The 20,699-nt window shown below is 44.3% G+C and overlaps 1 protein-coding gene across 2 annotated transcripts in view; it reads left to right on the forward strand.

Moving 5' to 3' along the window:
- The window catches only part of LOC140424963 (ankyrin repeat and IBR domain-containing protein 1-like), a 100,300-nt gene that overhangs the window by 34,408 nt on the left and 45,193 nt on the right, over positions 1 to 20,699 (forward strand). For both annotated transcript variants that reach the window (XM_072508696.1, XM_072508697.1), the window contains exons 4-6: positions 1,737 to 1,919; positions 2,997 to 3,114; positions 14,663 to 14,871. In XM_072508696.1, the coding sequence (XP_072364797.1) occupies positions 1,737 to 1,919; positions 2,997 to 3,114; positions 14,663 to 14,871 (510 nt within the window). The remainder of the gene's footprint in view (positions 1 to 1,736; positions 1,920 to 2,996; positions 3,115 to 14,662; positions 14,872 to 20,699) is intronic.

A 20,699-nucleotide genomic window follows, 5' to 3' on the forward strand; every position in this document is an offset into this window, starting at 1 on the left:
GGACAGGCTAGGAGAGTGGGCAGAGAAGTGGCAGATGGAATACAATGTGGAAAAGTGTGAGGTTATGTACTTTGGAAGGAGAAATGAGGGCATAGACTATTTTCTAAATGGGAAGATGCTTAGGAAATTAGAAGCACAACGGGACTTGGAGTTCGTGTTCACGATTCTCTTAAGGTTAATTTGCAGGTTCAGTCGGCAGTTAGGCAGGCAAATGCAATGTTAGCATTCATGTCGAGAGGGCGAGAATACAAGACCAGGGATGTACTTCGGAGGCTAAATAAAGCTCTGGTCAGATCCCATTTGGAGTATTGTGAGCAGTTTTGGGCCCCATACCTAAGGAAGGATGTGCTGGCCTTGGAAACGGTCCAGAGGAGGTTCAGAAGAATGATCCCTGGAATGAAGAGCTTGTCGTATGAGGAACGGTTGAGGACTCTGAGACTTTTCTCGTTGGAGTTTAGAATGATGTGGAGGGGATCTTATTGAAACTTACAGGATACTGCATGGCCTGGATAGAGTGGATGTGGAGAGGATGTTTCCACTTGTAGGAAAAACTAGCAGCAGAGGACACAATCTCAGACTAAATGGACGATCCTTTAAAACCGAGATGAGGAGGACTGGATAAATACTTTAACTACAAGACCAATCAGGAACTGGGTATTTTATGGCAAGTAATATTCTGCCTGATGTCCCCAAAGCCTGATAGGCACCTCATTCATCCACGAACAGGCACCTCATCCATCCACCAACTTAAATTCATCCTTCCCTGACCCTTTTTTCACCATGACTGCAATGTGCATCATTTACAAGATGAGCTACAATTATTTGCCAAGGCTTCTTCGGCACCAACTTCCAACTCTGCGCCCTCTACCATGAACAAAAATTAGGGCAGCAAGTGCATGAGAATGGCTGTACCTGCATCCTCCCCTCCAAGTCGTGCACATTCCTAACTTGCAAGTATTTCACCATTATCTTCGTCACACCTGGATCAATATCATGGAACTCGCATCATGACAGCACTGTTGGTATACCTATCCCACATGGACTATTGCAGTTCCAGAAGGCAGCTCACCACCACCTTCTCGACGGCAATTATGGATAGACAATGAATGCTGGTCATGCCAGTAATGTCCAGCTCCCATGAATGAATAAAAGAATGCCACAAATCCAGTAGAAGCTGATGAACATAATATAACTTAGTACAAGTTCTTTGTAATTGTTATGAAATAGCAATTGAATAATGTAAAAATGTATATATTTTATAAATGATATTTGCTGCTTTTTTTTTTTTGTTGTTGCTTAGCCTTCTCCTACCCCATTGAAGTCTTTTTCTTCCTGTTGCTCTTGTCTTGTTCATTTTTCCCCACTCTTTCTCTCTTCCTTTTCCTTTTTCATTTGCATCACATGACTGGTGAAATCTGATTAAAAAGAACAACATACTTTCCAAAACCTAGCCAGTGAGACTAAAACAAATGTGAATGTGGTCCATTGGTAATAATATAGACAACCAACTGTACGCAAGATGTTATAGAGATGTATTGGTATATTATTTTACCTCGCTCAACATTATCAGTATAATGTAAATCTTAGTGACAATAGGCAGTGGCTTTGTCCATTAGTCCAACTGTTTTATTGTGACCCACTTAAAGTATCACCAAGTCTCATTTGCATGGTCTGGATTTACTAACCATATTAAAACTGAGACAGAAACTTTGCCTTTTCTTTTTCCTTGATTTCAGCTTTTAGTTAAGTATGATGCAGACCTGTTTGCAGAAAACGAAAACCGAGACACTCCCTGCGACTGTGCGGAGAAACAACATCACAAGGATCTTGCTCTCAATCTTGAGTCACGAATGGTATTTTCGCGAGATCCAGAAGCCGAAGAAGTGGAAGCAGAGTATGCGGCTTTGGACAGAAAGGAGGTACAATTTTCAGAAGTTGTTTTTATAACTGTTTTGACAGTTGTAGCTGTGAAAAAGCTCCATATAATTGTGATCTCAAGATATATATTCCATAATGCTGAGACCCATGGGAGTTTAACCAGCAACAGCAAATTGACACTAAACCAAACATGGAAATGTTTACGGCATGCCAAAAAACTTGGTTGAAGAGTGGGTTTTAATGGGTGGAGGATTTGAAAAGGAAATTGAAGTGGAGAATGGAAGGATTCAGGAAAGGAATTCAAGAGTGTAAAGACTAGATGGCTGAAATTGACTAATCGTTAGAGAAAAGGGGTGTGAATAGACTAGAGGTCGTGTAAATAGAATCTTTTCGGAGTGCTAGAATCAGAAGAGTTTGCAGAGGCGGGGAGGAGGCAAGGCCATTAAAGGACAAATTTTAAATTTGGGATGTTTGGATGGGGGCGTGTGGGGGTGCACGGAGACCAGAAGCCAATGTAGATTTGTGTGGCTAATGTGTTGTATTAATGTGGTTGCAAAACAGGGTGGTTGGCAGTTTAGTGAGGAAGGGATAATGGTTGAGATGAGCTTGGAGATGGTGTTGGAATGATGAGAGATGCTAGAGAGGGATTTTTTTTCAAATACATTTTTACGGGATGTGGGCTTCGCTGTGCCAGCATTTGTTGCTCGTCCCGAATTGCCCTTGAGAAGGTGCTGGTGAGCTGCCTTCTTGAACCTCTGCAATCCATGTGGTGTAGGTACACCCACAGTGCTGTTAGGGAGGGTATTAGCCCCAGCAACAGTGAAGGAACGGCAATCTATTTCCAAGTCAGGATGGTGAGTGACTTTGGAGAGGAACTGTTCAATATGGAGCTATTGCCTTAATTTAGCATTTTGAATTGTTAATTTTGGGGTTATTATGAACTATGTATCATAATACTTTCAGCATTTAGAAAGAAACAGGAGTTTTATGTAAGTGACCTACATGTTTGTAATGAATTTTGTGACTATAGATTTTGTAAATATGATTGGCAGTTTCATTGTCAATATACAAGTTTTTATCCAATTAATACCTTTTTGGTATTTTCTTCCATTCTGAAGCCATACGAGGGCCTAAGGCCGCAGGACCTGAGGAGGCTCAAGGATATGCTGATAGTGGAAACTGCAGACATGCTTCAAGCCCCGCTTTTTACTGCAGAGGCACTGCTCCGAGCCCACGGTAACATTTTTAATTGTTGAGGCTGGGGGTCCTAGATGAAATATACAGCTATCATTTTCATTTGTTATGCATTTTAAAATCCACTGTCCAAACCCAAATTTCGGTGTTTAATGATTGGTTGCTGATTATTATATGCTAATAGATATGTGGCTACATTCATTTAAGCAATTTGTTTCAAGGAGCTGTCAAGAAGAATTCTTGGAACCATATTTGTTTAGCTTGCAAAGGAAATAATAATTGAATTTAAAATAGTAAAAAGCACAAGACTGGAAATGTACAGCATATATATCAACATGTGAGAATGTACAGATTTGGGATGGAACCTGGTCTGATTTGAATCCTCGCTATTCACCCATAGATTGCAATTTAAAAAATCATGAGCTCAATGGAAGGGTTAAAGAGCCTGATTCTCTGAATTGATATCAATAGGAATGGTCATTAACCCACAGTCGTATGACTACTATGTCATTCCAGCTGCTCTGTAAAAAGGTGCTTCACTCTTTCAAGCCAGTTTACTCTGACATTACAATCCCCACCATTGAAAGAGGGCATATTTGTACAAACATGATTTGCTGGCTATACATACTGGCCTATATAATCATACCATTCAGATCCTGGAGGTAGCCGACAATGCAGTGTGAGACAAGCATGCTGTAGTTGCAAGAAATTATTTTGTACCTTGGACCAGAGTTCTTGCTTCCAGAAGCTGAAATTGTTATGTCAGCTATTTACAGACAATTACAGCTTCTTAGAAGTGTTCCCTGTTGGCCACGCATTATACTAGATATGAAAGTGGCCATTGGCCCTCAATTATTTTTAGTTCCTTCTGGGTTATTACCAGAGACATTTCAGGGGTCTCTAGTTGGCTGCATATAAATGATGGATGGATGGGTTATTTGTCAGGGATGGCAGTTTGTAATTTTTCCCTGGGACAACAATCAAAATGAACGGGCACTTGGCTTTATGTTTCTGGCTTCTTCCCCACACGTGCAGCATGCCATTGATACAAAAATTGCAACCTGACGGGTGAGCGGTGTTCTGCTGGTCTGTAACGACAAGCTATGATGCTTATAGCTCTAAACTAAAGTTGCTATGATGCTTTCATGCAATGTCATTCAACATTCCTGTCCTGTTCATGCTTGGAAGTACTCTTATACGATTGTTGCCAGGTGCCAGTGGATACCCCTCTCCATCCCTGGCTAACAACAACCTTGAGGAACCCCACCAATTAACTCCAAAAGCACTCTGTGACAGCCACATAATAACCAGGTGTGTCATCAAGCAATTAATTGGCATCCTCAAGATGCATTTCAGGTGCCTGGCCAGATCTGAAGAAACCCTTCAGCACTCATCAGTGAAGGTCTCCAGGATAATCATTGTGTTGCATTCTGCACAGCATTGGGCCGCAGAAGTAGAAGTGCTGGAGGAATAAACCACTCTGTGTTCATCATCTGAAGATCCAATGGACGTGAAGATAAGGCACTAAATGCCACATCCGCTCAGAATGCTGCTCGAGATGCCAGAGATTCCCTAATAACTTGAAGACACAGTTAGCCATTCATACTAGACCAAAGTCCAGTGCTTTTCCCCCACCCCCAGTTGACACAAAGCCGTCTTGTAACTTACCATTCATTCATTCGCCACCCACCAACTGGTCACCATCAATTTATCCCTTCACATTCATCAATAAGCAACTAAACAAGCAAGTTGATACCCAGAACAGAAGAATGGGCAACATGTCAAAGAGCTGAAAATTCATTTAATGTAATTTGATTTGTTTTAAACTTAACATTTTCTCAAACACCCTTGATGAGATACAAAACTTTACTAAAACTTTGCATACCTCTCCTGCATGGTACAACCCCTAAGTCTTAAAAAGACGTAGAGACAAGCTGCTCAAATTCCTGCTCTGACTATTGCACTGTTCTTGGCCAACAACCTCTGTGTGTTGGAGCCCATAAGATCTATAGAAAAGACTGCTCTCTTGCAAATGTACTGGGACAGACTTGGCGTTCAAGGGAGGAGGCAGAATGTTGTGTACTGGTTGAAAAGGAATGCAACAAGTGGATTGGATTTTTTTTTTATTGTCACGTTTACCAAGTATTTTTCTGCGAGCAGCTCAACAGATCATTAAGTACATGAAAAGAAAAGGAAATAAAAGAAAATACATAATAGGGCAACACAAGGTACACACTGTAACTACATAACACTGACATTGGATGAAGCATACAGGGGTGTAGTGTGAATGAGGTCAGTCCTTAAGAGGGTCGTTTAGGAGTCTGGTACAGGGAAGACGCTGTATATGAGCCCGTCCATGTGTGTTCTCCGACTTTTGTATCTCCTGCCTGATGGAAGAAGTGAGATATTAAATTGGGTTTCCACTTCTCGTGTCCCCATTTCACCTTCATCCCTTTCCTCGGCCACGAGCACATGACTTCCAACTCTCCATAGGAGAGCAACACGGTGTGAATCAGTGATGCGTTGTAAGGCTGTGGCTAAAGTATATGTTACCTGATTTTTTGCGCTGTATGATTCTATGACTCTAAATAGCATTTCAGGGAAAACTAAATAAACACAGCATTTCAGGGAAAACTAAATAAATACATGAAAGAAACACATGAGAAAACAGGGACTAGCAAGTTATGTTATAGGGATAGATGAAATGGGTGAATGAGATCAGGGTGAGATGAGACCAGACCAATGTGAGCAGAAAGTCGAGCTGAATGGCCTGTTGCGCTCTCGCCTGATTTTGTAGTATTTAACAGTTTCTAGTGTCTTAAAATGAATATTGTTTCCTATCTTCTACCATAAAACAGTCATTCTTTCCTAGAATTGGACAAGTAATTCTAGTATTTTTTAATTTGCAGTTGTAGGTGGATTGGCCATGCTATATTGCCCCTTAGTGTCCAAAAAGATGTGCAGGTTGATTAATGGGATAGGGCGGGGTGTGAGCTTGGGTGAAGCACTCGTTCAGAGGGTCAGTACAGACTCGATGGGCCGAATGTCCTCCTACTGCAATGTAGGGATTCTACGTTTCTATAGTCTATATATTTGAATTTAAAAACCTCTTGGGGATGTATTGAATCCTTCAGCCCCCCCTGATATCAGATGATGGTTGTTTATCGTGACAGATTTTGTTTCTTCAGAGGGAGAAAATAGTGTGGTATCAGATAAAGGAAAAGAGCAAACCTAGAAACCATGATGTAGCCTTGTATAAAAAACAAAAAAGCTGTGCATAATTTGTTGCAATATTCAACGGGTCTGGCAGCACCTATGGAGATGGAATGTTAACATTTCAAGTCAACCTTCACTCTGAACTGGAAAGAGTGAGAGATGTGACATGTTTTAAGGCCAACACACCAGGCCGTCCTATCGTTTCAGGCAATGGGACCCTGTGTGAGAACCTCTCTGGCTACATCGAGGGCATCTTGAAACCCATCGTACAAGGTACACCCAGCTTCTGTTGTGACACGACGGACTTCCTACAGAAACTCAGCACCCATGGACCAGTTGAACCAGGAACATTCCTCGTCACAATGGACGTCTCGGCACTCTACACCAGCATCCCCCATGACGACGGCATTGCTGCAACAGCCTCAGTACTCAACACCGACAACTGCCAATCTCCAGACGCAATTCTGCAACTCATCCGCTTCATTCTGGATCACAACGTCTTCACCTTCGACAACAAGTTCTTCATCCAGACGCACGGAACAGCCATGGGGAGTAGAGACAACCCCGGTAACTATAGGCCAGTGAGCCTTACTTCTGTTGTGGGCAAAATCTTGGAAAGGTTTATAAGAGATAGGGTGTATAATCATCTGGAAAGGAATAATTTGATTAGACAAAGTCAGCACAGTTTTGTGAAGGGTAGGTCGTGCCTCACAAACCTTATTGAGTTCTTTGAGAAGGTGATCAAACAGGTGGATGAAGGTAAAGCAGTTGATGTGGTGTATATGGATTTCAGTAAAGCATTTGATAAGGTTCCCCACGGTAGGCTACTACAGAAAATACGGAAGCATGGGATTCAGGGAGATTTTGCAGTTTGGATCAGAAATTGGTTAGCTGGAAGAAGACAGAGGGTGGTGGTTGATGGGAAGTGTTCAGACTGGAGTCCAGTTACTAGTGGTGTACCACAAGGATCTGTTTTGGGTCCACTGCTGTTTGTCATTTTTATAAATGACCTGGAGGAGGGCGTAGAAGGATGGGTGAGTAAATTTGTAGATGACACTAAAGTCGGTGGAGTTGTGGACAGTGCAGAAGGATGTTACAAGTTACAGAGGGACATAGATAAGCTGCAGCGCTGGGCTGAGAGGTGGCAAATGGAGTTCAATGCAGAAAAGTGTGAGGTGATTCATTTTGGAAGGAATAACAGGAAGACTGAGTACTGGGCTAATGGTAAGATTCTTGGCAGTGTGGATGAGCAGAGAGATCTCGGTGTCCATGTACATAGATCCCTGAAAGTTGCCACCCAGGTTGAGAGGGTTGTTAAGAAGGCGTACGGTGTGTTAGCTTTTATTGGTAGAGGGATTGAGTTTCGGAGCCATGAGTTCATGTTGCAGTTGTACAAAACTCAGGTGCGGCCGCATTTGTGGTATTGCGTGCAATTCTGGTCGTTGCATTATAGGAAGGATGTGGAAGCATTGGAAAGGGTGCAGAGGAGATTTACCAGAATGTTGCCTGGTATGGAGGGAAGATCTGATGAGGAAAGGCTGAGGGACTTGAGGCTGTTTGCATTAGAGAGAAGAAGGTTAAGAGGTGACTTAATTGAGGCATACAAGATGATCAGAGGATTGGATAGGGTGGACAGTGAGAGCCTTTTTCCTCGGATGGTGATGTCTAGCACGAGGGGACATAGCTTTAAATTGAGGGGAGATGGATATAAGACAGATGTCAGAGGTAGGTTCTTTACTCGAAGAGTAGTAAGGGCATGGAATGCCCTGCCTGCAACAGTAGTGGACTCGCAAACACTAAGGGCATTCAAATGGTCATTGGATAGACATATGGACGATAAGGGAATAGTGTAGATGGACTTTAGAGTGGTTTCACAGGTCGGCGCAACATCGAGGGCCGAGGGGCCTGTACTGCGCTGTGATGTTCTATGGGGACCAAATCCGCACCCCAATACGGCAACATCTTCATGCACAAGTTTGAACAAGACCTACTCCCCACACAGGACCTTCAACCGACGTTATACACCAGATACATCATTGATATTTTTTTCCTTTGGACCCACGGCGAAGAATCACTGAAACAACTACACGATGACATTAATAAGTTCCATCCAACCATCAGACTCACCATGGACTATTCTCCAAAATCAGTTGCATTCTTGGGGACACTCGTCTCCATCAAGGACGGTCACCTCAGCACTTCGCTTTACCGCAAACCCACGGATAACCTCACGATGCTCCACTTCTCCAGCTTCCACCCTAAACACATTAAAGAAGCCATTCCCTATGGACAAGCTCTCCGTATACACAGGATCTGCTCAGACGAGGAGGAGCGTAACAGACATCTGCAGATGTTGAAAGGTGCCCTCGTACGAACGGGATATGGCGCTCGACTCATCGATCGACAGTTCCAACGCGCCACAGCAAAAAACCACACCGACCTCCTCAGAAGACAAACACGGGACACAACCGACAGAATACCCTTCGTCGTCCAGTACTTTCCCGGAGCGGAGAAACTACGACATCTTCTTCACAGCCTTCAACACGTCATCGATGAAGATGAACATCTTGCCAAGGTCATCCCCACACCCCCACTACTTACCTTCAAACAACCGCGCAACCTCAAACAAACCATTATTTGCAGCAAACTACCCAGCCTTCAGAACAGTGACCACGACACCACACAACCCTGCCATGGCAATCTCTGCAAGACGTGCCAGATCATCGACATGGATACCACCATTACACGTGAGAACACCACCCACCAGGTACGCGGTACATACTCGTGCGACTCGGCCAGCGTTGTCTACCTCATACGCTGCAGGAAAGGATGTCCTGAAGCGTGGTACATTGGCGAGACCATGCAGACGCTGCGACAACGAATGAACGGACATCGCGCGACAATCACCAGGCAGGAATGTTCCCTTCCAGTCGGGGAACACTTCAGCAGTCAAGGGCATTCAGCCTCTGATCTCCGGGTAAGCGTTCTCCAAGGCGGCCTTCAGGACGCGTGACAACGCAGAATCGCCGAGCAGAAACTTATAGCCAAGTTCCGCACACATGAGTGCGCCTCAACCGGGACCTGGGATTCATGTCACATTACATTCATCCCCCACCATCTGGCCTGCGAAATCCTACCAACTGTCCTGGCTTGACACCATTCGCACCTCTTTAACCTGGGGTTACCCCATCTCTGGATCTGTAAAGATTTAATCACCTGCTAATGCTCGTATTCCAAGCATTGTTTGGCATCTTTGAATCTGTCTATATATATATATATGTATATATATATATATATAGATATATATATATATATGTTTCTGGAACATACCTCTTCGTTCACCTGAGGAAGGAGCAGCGCTCCGAAAGCTAGTGACATCGAAACAAACCTGTTGGACTTTAACCTGGTGTTGTAAGACTTCTTACTGTGCTCACCCCAGTCCAACGCCGGCATCTCCACATCAAGCAAAAGGGAGCAGTGATTATAATCTGGTCATGGTGTAGTGGGTAACATATTAGCATGGATAGAGGATTGGTTAGCTAACTGAAAACGGTGCGTGGGATAAATGAGTAATTTTGTGGTTGGCAAGCTGTAACTAGAGAGAGTGCCACAGGGATCAGTCCTGTATCTTCAACTACTTACAATCTATCAATGACTTGTTTCAGGGATCAATGGTATGATCGTTAAATTTGCTGATGACACAAATATAGGTAGAAAAGTAAGATATAAAGAGGACGTAAGGAGGCTACAAAGGCATACAAGTGGGCAAAGATCTGGCAAATGAAGTATATTGTGGAGAAATGTGGGAAATTGTCCATTTTGGAAGGATGTTTTTTTAAAGCCTATCTAAACGGTGAAAGATTGCAGCGCTCTGAGATTCAGAAGGATCTAGGTATTCTAGTGCATGAATTGTACACGACAGGTTAGTAAACAGATACAGCAAGTAATTAGGAAGGTTCATAGAAAGTTATGTTTATTGCAAGGGGAATTGAATATAAAATTAGAGAGGTTACACTTCAGTTATGCCGAGCATTGGTGAGACCATATTTGGAGTACTGTGTACAGTATTGGTATCCTTCTTTCAGGAAGATGTAAATGCACTGGAAGTCTTTCAGAGAAGGTTTACTAGGCTATAAAGAACAAAATAATGTACAGCACAGGAACAGGCCCTTCGGCCCTCCAAGCCTGCGTCGACCATGCTGCCTGTCTAAACTAAAATCTTCTACGCTTCTGGGGTCCGTATCCCTCTATTCTCATCCTATTCATGTATTTGTCAAGATGCCCCTTAATACCTGGAATGGTGAGTTGTCTTCTGCGGAAAGGTTGGATAGGCTAGACTTGCATCCACTGCAGCTTCGAAGAGTAGAGGCAACTTGATTGAAACATACAAAATCCTGAGGGATCCTGACAGGCTGCACGTGGGAGAATCTAGAACCTAGGGGACACTGTTTAAAAATATGTTGCCTATTTGAGACTGAGATGAGGGGAAAAAATAATCTGAGGGGAGTAAGTGATTAGGAAGGTTAATAGAATGTTATTGTTTATTACAAGAGGAATGAAATATAAAAGTCGGGACGTTTTGCTACAGTTGTACAGAGTTTTGGTGAGACTACATCTGGAGTACTCTAACGTTTTGGTCTCCTTACTTGAGAAATAATATAATTGCGTTAAAAGCAATACAGAGAAGGTTCACTCAACTGATTTCTGGGATGTGAAGGGGTTATCTTGAGTAAAGGTTGGACTGGTTGGGCCTGTATCCATTAGAAAAATGAGAGGTGATCTTATTAATACACACAAAATCCTGAGAGGACCTGACAGGGTGGTGGTTGAGAGGATGTTTCCCTTGTGGGAGAGACCAGAACTAGGGGTCACTGTTTAAAAATAAAGGGTTTCCCATTTAAGAGGACAATTTTTTTCTCTGAGGGCCATTAGCCTGCAGATTTCTTTTGCCCAGAGAGCAGTGGAGCCAGGGTCATTGAATATTTTTAAGGTTGAGTTAGATTCTTGATTGACCAGGGAGCCAATGGGTACAAGGGGTGACCAGGGAGCCAATGGGTGCAAGGGGTGATCAGAAAGCCAATGGGTACATGGGGAGACAGGAAAAGGAAGTTGAGGGCACAATCATTTGTTATTTAGAGCACAGAAAGAGACCATTCAGCCCATCGTGTCTGCACCGGCTCCCAAAAGAGCTACCCAGCTAGTCCCATTCTCTGCATCCCTCTAAATTATTCCCTTTCAAATATGTATCCAGCTTTCTTTTGGAATCCGCCTCCAACACTCTCCCAGGCAGCGCATTCCAAATCCCAACAACTCGCTGAGTAAAGAAGTTTCTCCTCATCTCACTCCTAGCTGTCTTGCTGACCATCTTGAAATTGGGACCACTAGTCACTGACATATCAACTAGTTGAAACCGAATATCCTTCTTTACCCTGTCAAAATTGTTCAGAATTTTGAACACCTCAATAAGGTCGCCTCTTATTCTTCTCTGCTCCAAGGAGAACAAGCCCAATTTCTCCAATCGCTCCTTGTATCTAAAATTCCTCATTGCTGGTATCATTCTAATAAATCTCCTCTGAACTGTCTCCAGGGCTTTAACATCCTTCCTTAAATATGGTTCCCAGAACTGAACCCATAGTCCAGATGTGGTCTGACCAATGATTTGGAGAGGTGTAGAATAACTCCCTTGCTTTTATACTCTATTCCTCTATTTATAAACCGAAGGATCCTATAAACCACCTTAATAACTGTTTCAAGTTGCGTGGCCACCTTCAGAGAACTATGCAATTGAACTCCAAGGTCCCTTTGCTCCTGTACTCCCCTCAAAATTATACCATTTATCCTTTATTGTCTTTCCATGTTCTACCAAAATGCATTACCTCATTTCGCTGTTTTGAAGTTAATTTGCCAGGTGTCTGCCCATTTGGCCAACTTGTCAATGCCCCTCTGAAGTCACTCAGCATTATCCTCACAATTCACTATTCTCCCCAGCTTAGTATCACCTGCAAATTTAGAGATTTTGCCCACCTCTAAATCATTTATATAAATCAGAAGAAGCAAGGGTCCCAACAGTGAGCCCAGGGAACACTGCTTTCAACACGTCTCCAGTTTGAGAAATGCCCATCTATATCTCCCCTCTGTTTCCTACCTCTCAGCCAACTTCTAATCTATGTTGCCAAGGACCCGTCAGTCCCAAACATTTTTAATTTGCTTACCAGCCTGCCATGTGGCACTGTATCAAATGCTTTCTGAAAGTCCAAATATATGACATCCGCTGCCTGTGTCACCTCGCCAAATAACTCAATAAAATTTGTCAGACATGACCTGCCCTTGACAAAGCCATGTTGACTGTCTAATATTAACTTATTTTTCTCTAAAGTGTATATTTATTTCATCTGGTATTTTGGACTCCATCAGTTTTCCCACTATTGATGTCAAGCTGACAGGTCTGTAGTTTCCAGGGTTATCCTTTGCCCCTTTCTTAAACCATTTGCAATCCTCCAGCCCCCCCGCGACTAATCCTGTGTTAAGAGAGGCTTGGAACATTTCTGTCAATGGCTCTGCAATATGCCCCTTACCTCTCCCAGCAATCTAGGATGCATTCCAACTAGGCCTGGCGGCTTCTCTACCTGGAGTGCTGCCAGCCTTTTAAGCACCGGTTCTTTCTCGCTATTCTGTTCAGTTGCTCAACTCCCACATTTTCAACTGGGCCATTGTCACCATCTTCTAATTTGGTAAAAACACAAGCTAAGTATTAATTTAGTCCCTCTGCCATGATTTTGGCGAATGCAGAGCAGACTGAGGGGCCAAATGACTTTCTCCTAATTCTTATGCATGAAATTGTTGAAATGAGTCAGGCAGGCTTTAAAGTGCCTCATCGAAAGATAGCTTCTCAAACCTCTCTCAAGTTTTGTTAGAGCAACGTAGGAGGCCATGAATAGAAAGGTCAAAGTGAGCTGGAGCTGGAAGAAATAACAGAGTGAAGGCTGGTGGGGGGATGGTGTGGACACGTTTCATGGTTTTGGGAGTGGGGGAAGAGGTGAGAGCAGACATGGGGGAAATGAGATGGGCATGGTCAGTGGGTCCAATCAGCCAAGGTGGAGCTGAACCACTGGCTCAGGGAAACATACCGGAAGCATTGTTATGGAAAATGGCATCATCAGAGCAAATACACAGAAATGGAGAAACTGGGAGACTGAAATATTAATAATCTTTATTGTTACTAGTAAGCTTACATTAACACTGCAATGAAGTTACTGTGAAAATCCCTTAGTCGCCACAGTCCGGCACCTGTTCGGCTACACGGAGAATTCAGAATGTCCAAACTACCTAACTGCACGTCTTTCTGGGCTTGGGGGAAGAAACCGGAGAACCTGCAGGTTCCGCACAGACGGTGTTGCATGCCGGAATCGAACCTGGGACCCTGGAACTGTGAAGCAACCGTGCTAACCACTGTGCTACCGTGCTTTCAGAAAGTGAAGTAGCAGGAAGTGTAATCAAAATCAAAGTACATTTGGGAATCAGTGGGCATAAAGTCCACCTTGGTCCATACTTATCCGCACAAATGGAAATAGAGAAATTTGGGGGGTGGAGGGAAGATTCAGAGATGGACCATGTGAAATTAAGAAAGTGATGGAAATTGGAAACAAATGGAAATTTTCCAGTTTGAGACCAGAACGAAGTGGCACTGCAGTCAAAGTATCAATGGACCAGGAAAATGAATGGGGGGGTTCCGGAGTAGGAATGGGACTGAGAATGTTCCACATATCCGACTGAAAGGGTGACATAGCTAGGACACATAGATTCTCAAATGTAGCTTGACCTGCTGAATGATTCCAGCATTTTCTGTTTTCATTTCAGATTTCCAGCATTTGAAGTATTTTGCTGTTGACTCGTAAATACTTGTTTGTAGCCTATATCATCTTTAAAACTTTTGATCCATTTTGGACACATTTTTCTTTGTCTTTTCCTCCACCTTTAAGCATCTTCAGTTCCTCAAAACAAGGTGAGAGCTTGCTACATTTTCGCTTGCTTCTGATGTTGCCTCCTTAACAATAGTGGCATCGTATCCTCTATCTTTCTTCTCCCCTCTTCTTTCTCCTCTCCATGATACATGATCCATGCTACATCCTATCAAAGGGGCCTCTTCTGTTTACCAATTTTTGTGGTAGCCCAACTGAGACAAGGTAAAATGTGGGGAATTGATTAATACTATCACTATGTCCTTTTTACCAACACAATGCATTTGTAAACCTGCAATCCAAATACTACCGAGTAAGAACTGTAATCAAGCCATTGCAATTTAAGACCAATGTAACAGCGCTAAAGTTTTGGTGAATAATCTTTGGTGTTTATTCTTCAATTTGTGTTTTCCTAGACTGGGATCGAGAAAAACTACTTGAAGCTTGGATGGTAAACCCTGAGGACTGTTGCCAACGTTCAGGCATTCTGATGCCAATTCCACCACCCAGTGGATATAATGCATGGGACACTCTCCCCTCACCTCGAACTCCTCGCACCACCCGTTCCTCTGTCACATCACCAGACGATATCAGTTTATCTCCAACTGACGAGGATGTACTTGTGGTATGTTGATGATTTTAATTTACTCAGATAGTCCCTACCTGCACATATCACGTAATAATTGTCATAACTTCAAGCTTTGTACTAAGCCACAAACATAGTTAGATATATAGTTTAGTTTCACTTTATCTGTATGTATGGAAAATGTTGATAGTTTGAACTGAGTATTGTTCATGTAATTATAATGAAAAAAAAGCATATCTATGCAGAATGAATACAAGATTTGTTGGTCCACTGATAAATTTTAAACTTATCTGCTTAAGCTTATGGTAGATGTGTTATATTTGGGTTTTCAAAAAAGATTCAATAATGTACCACATATGAGGGTGTTATGATATGGCAGGTGTTGCTCGTTTTAGCCTTAGTTTAATTGCTCTTGTTCTATCACCTTTGCTCTTGAGTCGCCAGGTATCTTTCTGATACCGCCACGTGGTTCAAGTCCAAGTAATGATCAGTAATCCAACACACCGCTTAGTAAGAGTTAAATCAACGCACATTTATTATATCCAGCAGTCAATACTTATACATTAATTCTACTTCTAAGCTACTTCCTACAACTAACAGTCCAATACTTAACTTTGGGAATGGCCCACCAGGTCAGGGAAACAAATGGCCTTTCGTATGGGTTCTGAGCCTGCGGGATTCAAAGCTGGTACAGGTCGATAGTCAGGAGTGCCTATCTCATAGTGAGCGTTGGAGTAAGACTTGCTGTTTCTTGCGGCTGTTGAAGAGGGTCAGCAGAAGGGTCTCGAAGGGTGCGGAGAGGAGAAGAAGGGAAGAAGGGTCGATTTGAACTTGGCCCCTATTCTTATAGTCCCCAGGGGCTTCCCGCCTCTCGGGGCGGACCTTGTACCTGGTTCCAAGTGATTGGACTTGGTCCCAATCACTTGGTTCGATATTCTCCAATGCTGGAACGACTCCTTGATCGAGGGGTGGTCATTCACCTCTCTTTGTGTAAGCTCCTGCTGGCGCCGAATGGCTGCAGGTATCGATTCGGTCTGTCTTCCCCAAAGGCGAATACACAGTTTTATCTGCAGCTGTCTGTTTGAGTCCTGTTGGCTGATTTTTCCATCAGCCTCTTCCGTTCGCCATTTTAAATCGGGGTTTGGCCATTCTAATCGGGAGTTAGCCATTTTACATGGCTACATACCCTCCTTGTGATCCTAACGCGAAGTGTGAAGGATCACATCATGATTGTTACTTTCCATTCCCTGACCGGGAGGGAAACCTCCTACATGGCCTCTGCACTGACCATAGCTATGCACAAAAAATTTTAACTAACAATTCTAAGGGCGCTATGTCAGACAGGGACATGCATTACAAAACAAACTTAGAACCTCTAACTTATCCTTAATATACTACACTCGCTAAGCATTCCATTATCCTACCTTCCTCAATTATACAACAAAATCACAGCATTTCATACAGTCTTTCCTGGCTTGGCAGTCAAGCTCAGGATCATACAATTTTTTTTTTTTGCTCATGAAAACGTTTTGTACATCTCTTTATTTACAGCAATAAATGCAAGTGAATGCACTTTATTATTTGATTATAGATCGCGGGGGTCTGGTCGTAACTGAACATAGGGGATCTGATCCTATATACCGGGGTTCGAGCGTGGTAGGCTCTCCTTCTCTATTTACGTAGGCGCATAGTCTGCACTACACAGCAGAGTATCGCCAACGCTAACAGTGTTTCGATCACATAGGACAGGGAGTACCAGGTTATGAACCTGGCACACCAGAATGATGCAGTGTCACTGGGCTCTGGGTACTGCGGGGCAGTGAAACATTAACGGCTGGGGGGTTTGAAGTCATGGGGTTCGCGTTCATGCGCAACCAAATGTCCAAAAACAGTGTGTTGATCGCGATGAAGGAAGTCCTCATGGCTGTTCTCTTTCCTTCTCTTTCTTCTCTTCTCTTTATTTTCTCCGGTCCTGGAGCTTCTGGAGTTCTGTAGAAACAAGCATAGTATCCGTAACTATCTTTGTTTAATATCTGGTATGCTAGTGTGTCTGTCCTTTGGTGCCAATTATTCCCTTTATAATTGGTCACTATGTGTGACTCCCTCATTTATTTTCAAAAACAAATCTTTGGACACGGCACGCTTCCCAATCATGAACCAGTGCTAATTTACCATCCAAATGTTCCAGGATGTAAATAGCAGATGGCGGGCAACCTAAAGGTTCCCTAAACAAACAACTTTTTGAAATGAAAAATGTCAAAATGAGGTGCGTATGGGCCGCGACGGGTAAGATTTGGATGGAGCCCCCAGGTAGGACGGCTACCAATGCCGTATCTCCCCTACCCGAGCGTAGTTGACCAGCGGGGGGGTTCCCAGGCAGGACGGGTCTCACGCCGTTTCTCCACTGCCTGAGCAACCGACAAGAACGGGCAAAAATGTAGTCATCGTGGTGGGGCTGCCGTAATGGTTCTATCCTTCGAACCAGAAGGGCAGTTACGATCAGGCGTCTGATACCCGAACAAGTATCAACTGAAAAGCTAGTTCCTCTGAACAAGCGTGTGGTCTCTTGACCAGTCTCTGCAGATAAGCTAGTTCCGCTGAACAAGCGTCTGGCAATGGTGGGTCTCTGACGGCAAGTGCTCGGGGGTTTCGGCCGAATGGGCGTGTGGCTGTGAGAAAAATTCTCCTGTCGGAGATACAACATTTAACAAACTTACAAACCAACATAAAACATTCTGCAGGTTCCATCAGAATACGGGACATCGTAAATCACATTTGGGCTGGCGTGTAATTAGCATATGGAGGGAGTGCAGCATGACCGAAGAAGATAGGAAGGAGGAGTGAAACAAAAATGAAGTGGCCTTGCTGAGGTAACGCTGCCATGAGAAGTGGTGGGTAAGCGCTCCCAGTTTGCATGGGGCAGCTGGGACCTTGTAGCTGCTGTGGTGATGTTCTCTTTCATATCTGGGGGCTAGTCTAGCTGGTGGGGGTCTCCTGCAATCTCGGGCGAAGTTTCCTGGCTGCCCACAGTTGTAACATGACCCCTGGGGCACATAAGGTGGAGCAGGCTCCCTGGTGCATTGTTCCCTTGGGTATGGTTCCCTGGGTGGGGGGCCGGGGCTGTTGGTGTCTTCGCTGGTTCGGGGGGCATTTGTGGGCTGATTCCGTTGCAGTTTCAGGGGGGCTTGACATTCTCGTGCGTAATGTCCTAATTGTCCGCAATTATCACATTCCAGTGGTTTCTGGGGGGGGCTGTTGCTTCCTTCGTTTACCCATGCGGGGTTCTGGTGCGTTTTAACTGGATGCATGTCTGCCTGCTCTTCCTCGGGTTCCCTAACTGCGGGTTTGTCTGCTTCTGCCTGCTGTTCTTCGGGATTTTTAACTGTGGGTTTGCTTTGTACAGACTGCTCCCAGGCGCGGGACAATCTTTTTAAAACCCATTTCTCATTGTGGGCTTCCTCTGAGTGGTCATAATTGGTACAGGCTTTTTGTCCTGCCTCTGTGGCATGGGAGATATGGGTGCGGGTCCATTTGGCCATACCGTCTTGGGACAAATGAGCGCGTTCTAAATTACCGAAAACTGCTGTGAAATGAATCCACAGGAGTCCAGCAAATGCTGTGGGGTGTTCTGTCTTTTCCTGCCTGCACTTATTGAGGCCATCTACGGGGTCACCCCAGTTATACCCAATCGCATCCAGGATCTCGGTATGCATTTCTGCAAGGGTGCCTCCTCCTACATTCTGTGGGTCGGGAAGAGCTGCTGCTACTGACGGATCTAAACTTAAAACTGTGAGCTTTACCTGCTCTCTCTCATCCAGGCCGTACATGTTCGCCTGATGTCTAACTGTGGCAAAGAAATGGTGGGGGTCTGAGTCGGGGAGGAACGGTGTGATCCTCTCGCACGCGTCCCGTAATTGGGTCACTGTTAAGGGGGTGGAATATAGATATTCCGCACTGTCTGATGTGGCTGTGCGGTGGGTGGTTACAGGGTTCATTGGAGCCTGAACTATCTGCTGTGTGGGGGGTTGGGGTGCTTTTCACTTTTGGGGCTTTCCCTGCGCACATGTTCCCTGAACATATCTCTGCGCTGTTTCGTGTAACTCTTCCCAATCAGGGCCGTCTTCCTGGTCTAACTTTTCCCCAAAGGTTTCCTGGAAACCCTTTTGAACAGAAAGCAGTGATTGCAGCTCTGCAATCTGCTTCCGGCACTTTGCGTGATCTATGGTGCTCGGTCTTTGTTCTGTGGTGGCAGCGTGGAGTGCTCTTAATGCTGCTTTTAGATCGCTACACTGTCTCTGTAACGCTTCTACCTGTTTTTCTGTCTCTTACGTGTCCTGATAAGCCTTTTCATATTGCGACTGGAAACTGCTTAAATGCGCCAGACAAGACTGGTGAGCCCATTTGGCATCAGCCACCTCTTCATATTTTGCTGCCAGTTTCCTCCTTAATTCCATAGTCTCTTTTTCAACTTCGCTTACATCGACTTTACTCATCCGATTTTTGCCCTCAACTTCTTTGCGGAGCGTCTTGACGACCTCCTCTGTGCCTCGCAATTGTGCCAAACAGGACACGATTGCCATCGGCTTGCGAGCTTTTCCCAAGCTCTTTTTATGGATCTCGCTCAGGTTCTCCCACCAAGTATGCCCTATACTTCCGGGACCTGATTCCTCATTATCGCAGAAATCATCCTTTGCCCTTGAGATATTTCCGGATTTCCTCCTCCCAAATGGGACACTGTCCCACTCTACTGCTGCTGGTCGCTGTGACCGCAAATTCCTCAGGGTTCATGAGGCGCTGCATTGCCTGCATGGCCATCTTTCCTATCCGACTGCTTCTTCTAAATTTGGAACAGGGGGCTAAGGCGGTGTTGTAAATGCGGGTACGGCTTTCGCTACTTTCTGAAAATACAGACTTCCGACAATTTTGACGCCACAAAAATCTATCAGTTTTACCTTATAGCCCTGTTAGTTATGCATGCATACACACACTTCCGAATTATGAGTATTGACCAGAACCGCTTGAACACTTGTGGTTTTCTGTTTCCAATTGGGTTTCTAATTCAAATTTCTTGGGTTCTCCCGGAGTGGTTTTCCACTTCTAGATCGGGTCCCGTCAGGATGTCGCCAAAATGTTGCTCTTTTTAGCCTTAGTTTAATTGCTCTTGTTCTATCACCTTTGCTCTTGAGTCGCCAGGTATCTTTCTGATACCGCCACGTGGTTCAAGTCCAAGTAATGATCAGTAATCCAACACACCGCTTAGTAAGAGTTAAATCAACGCACATTTATTATATCCAGCAATCCATACTTCTACATTAATTCTACTTCTAAGCTACTTCCTACAACTAACAGGCCAATACTTAACTTTGGGAATGGCCCACCAGGTCAGGGAAACGAATGGCCTTTCGTATGGGTTCTGAGCCTGCGGGATTCAAAGCTGGTACAGGTCGATAGTCAGGAGTACCTATCTCGTAGCGAGCGTTGGAGTAAGACTTACTGTTTCTTGCAGCTGTTGAAGAGGGTCAGCAGAAGGGTCTCAAAGGGAGAGGAGAAGAAGGGAAGAAGGGTCGATTTGAACTTGGCCCCTATTCTTATAGTCCCCAGGGGCTTCCCGCCTCTCGGGGCGGACCTTGTACCTGGTTCCAAGTGATTGGACTTGGTCCCAATCACTTGGTTCGATATTCTCCAATGCTGGAGCGACTCCTTGATCGAGGGGTGGTCATTCACCTCTCTTTGTGTAAGCTCCTGCTGGCGCCGAAAAGTCTGGGTCGGCTTTTGTGTGTAGCATATTGTTCCCAGGATTGCTACTTACTATGCAGACGGCTGTTGTGTTGTTGTGTTGATGGCTGCAGGTATCGATTCGGTCTGGC

This window comes from Scyliorhinus torazame, chromosome 6 (assembly GCF_047496885.1).
Source record: "Scyliorhinus torazame isolate Kashiwa2021f chromosome 6, sScyTor2.1, whole genome shotgun sequence".
NCBI lineage: Eukaryota > Metazoa > Chordata > Chondrichthyes > Carcharhiniformes > Scyliorhinidae > Scyliorhinus > Scyliorhinus torazame.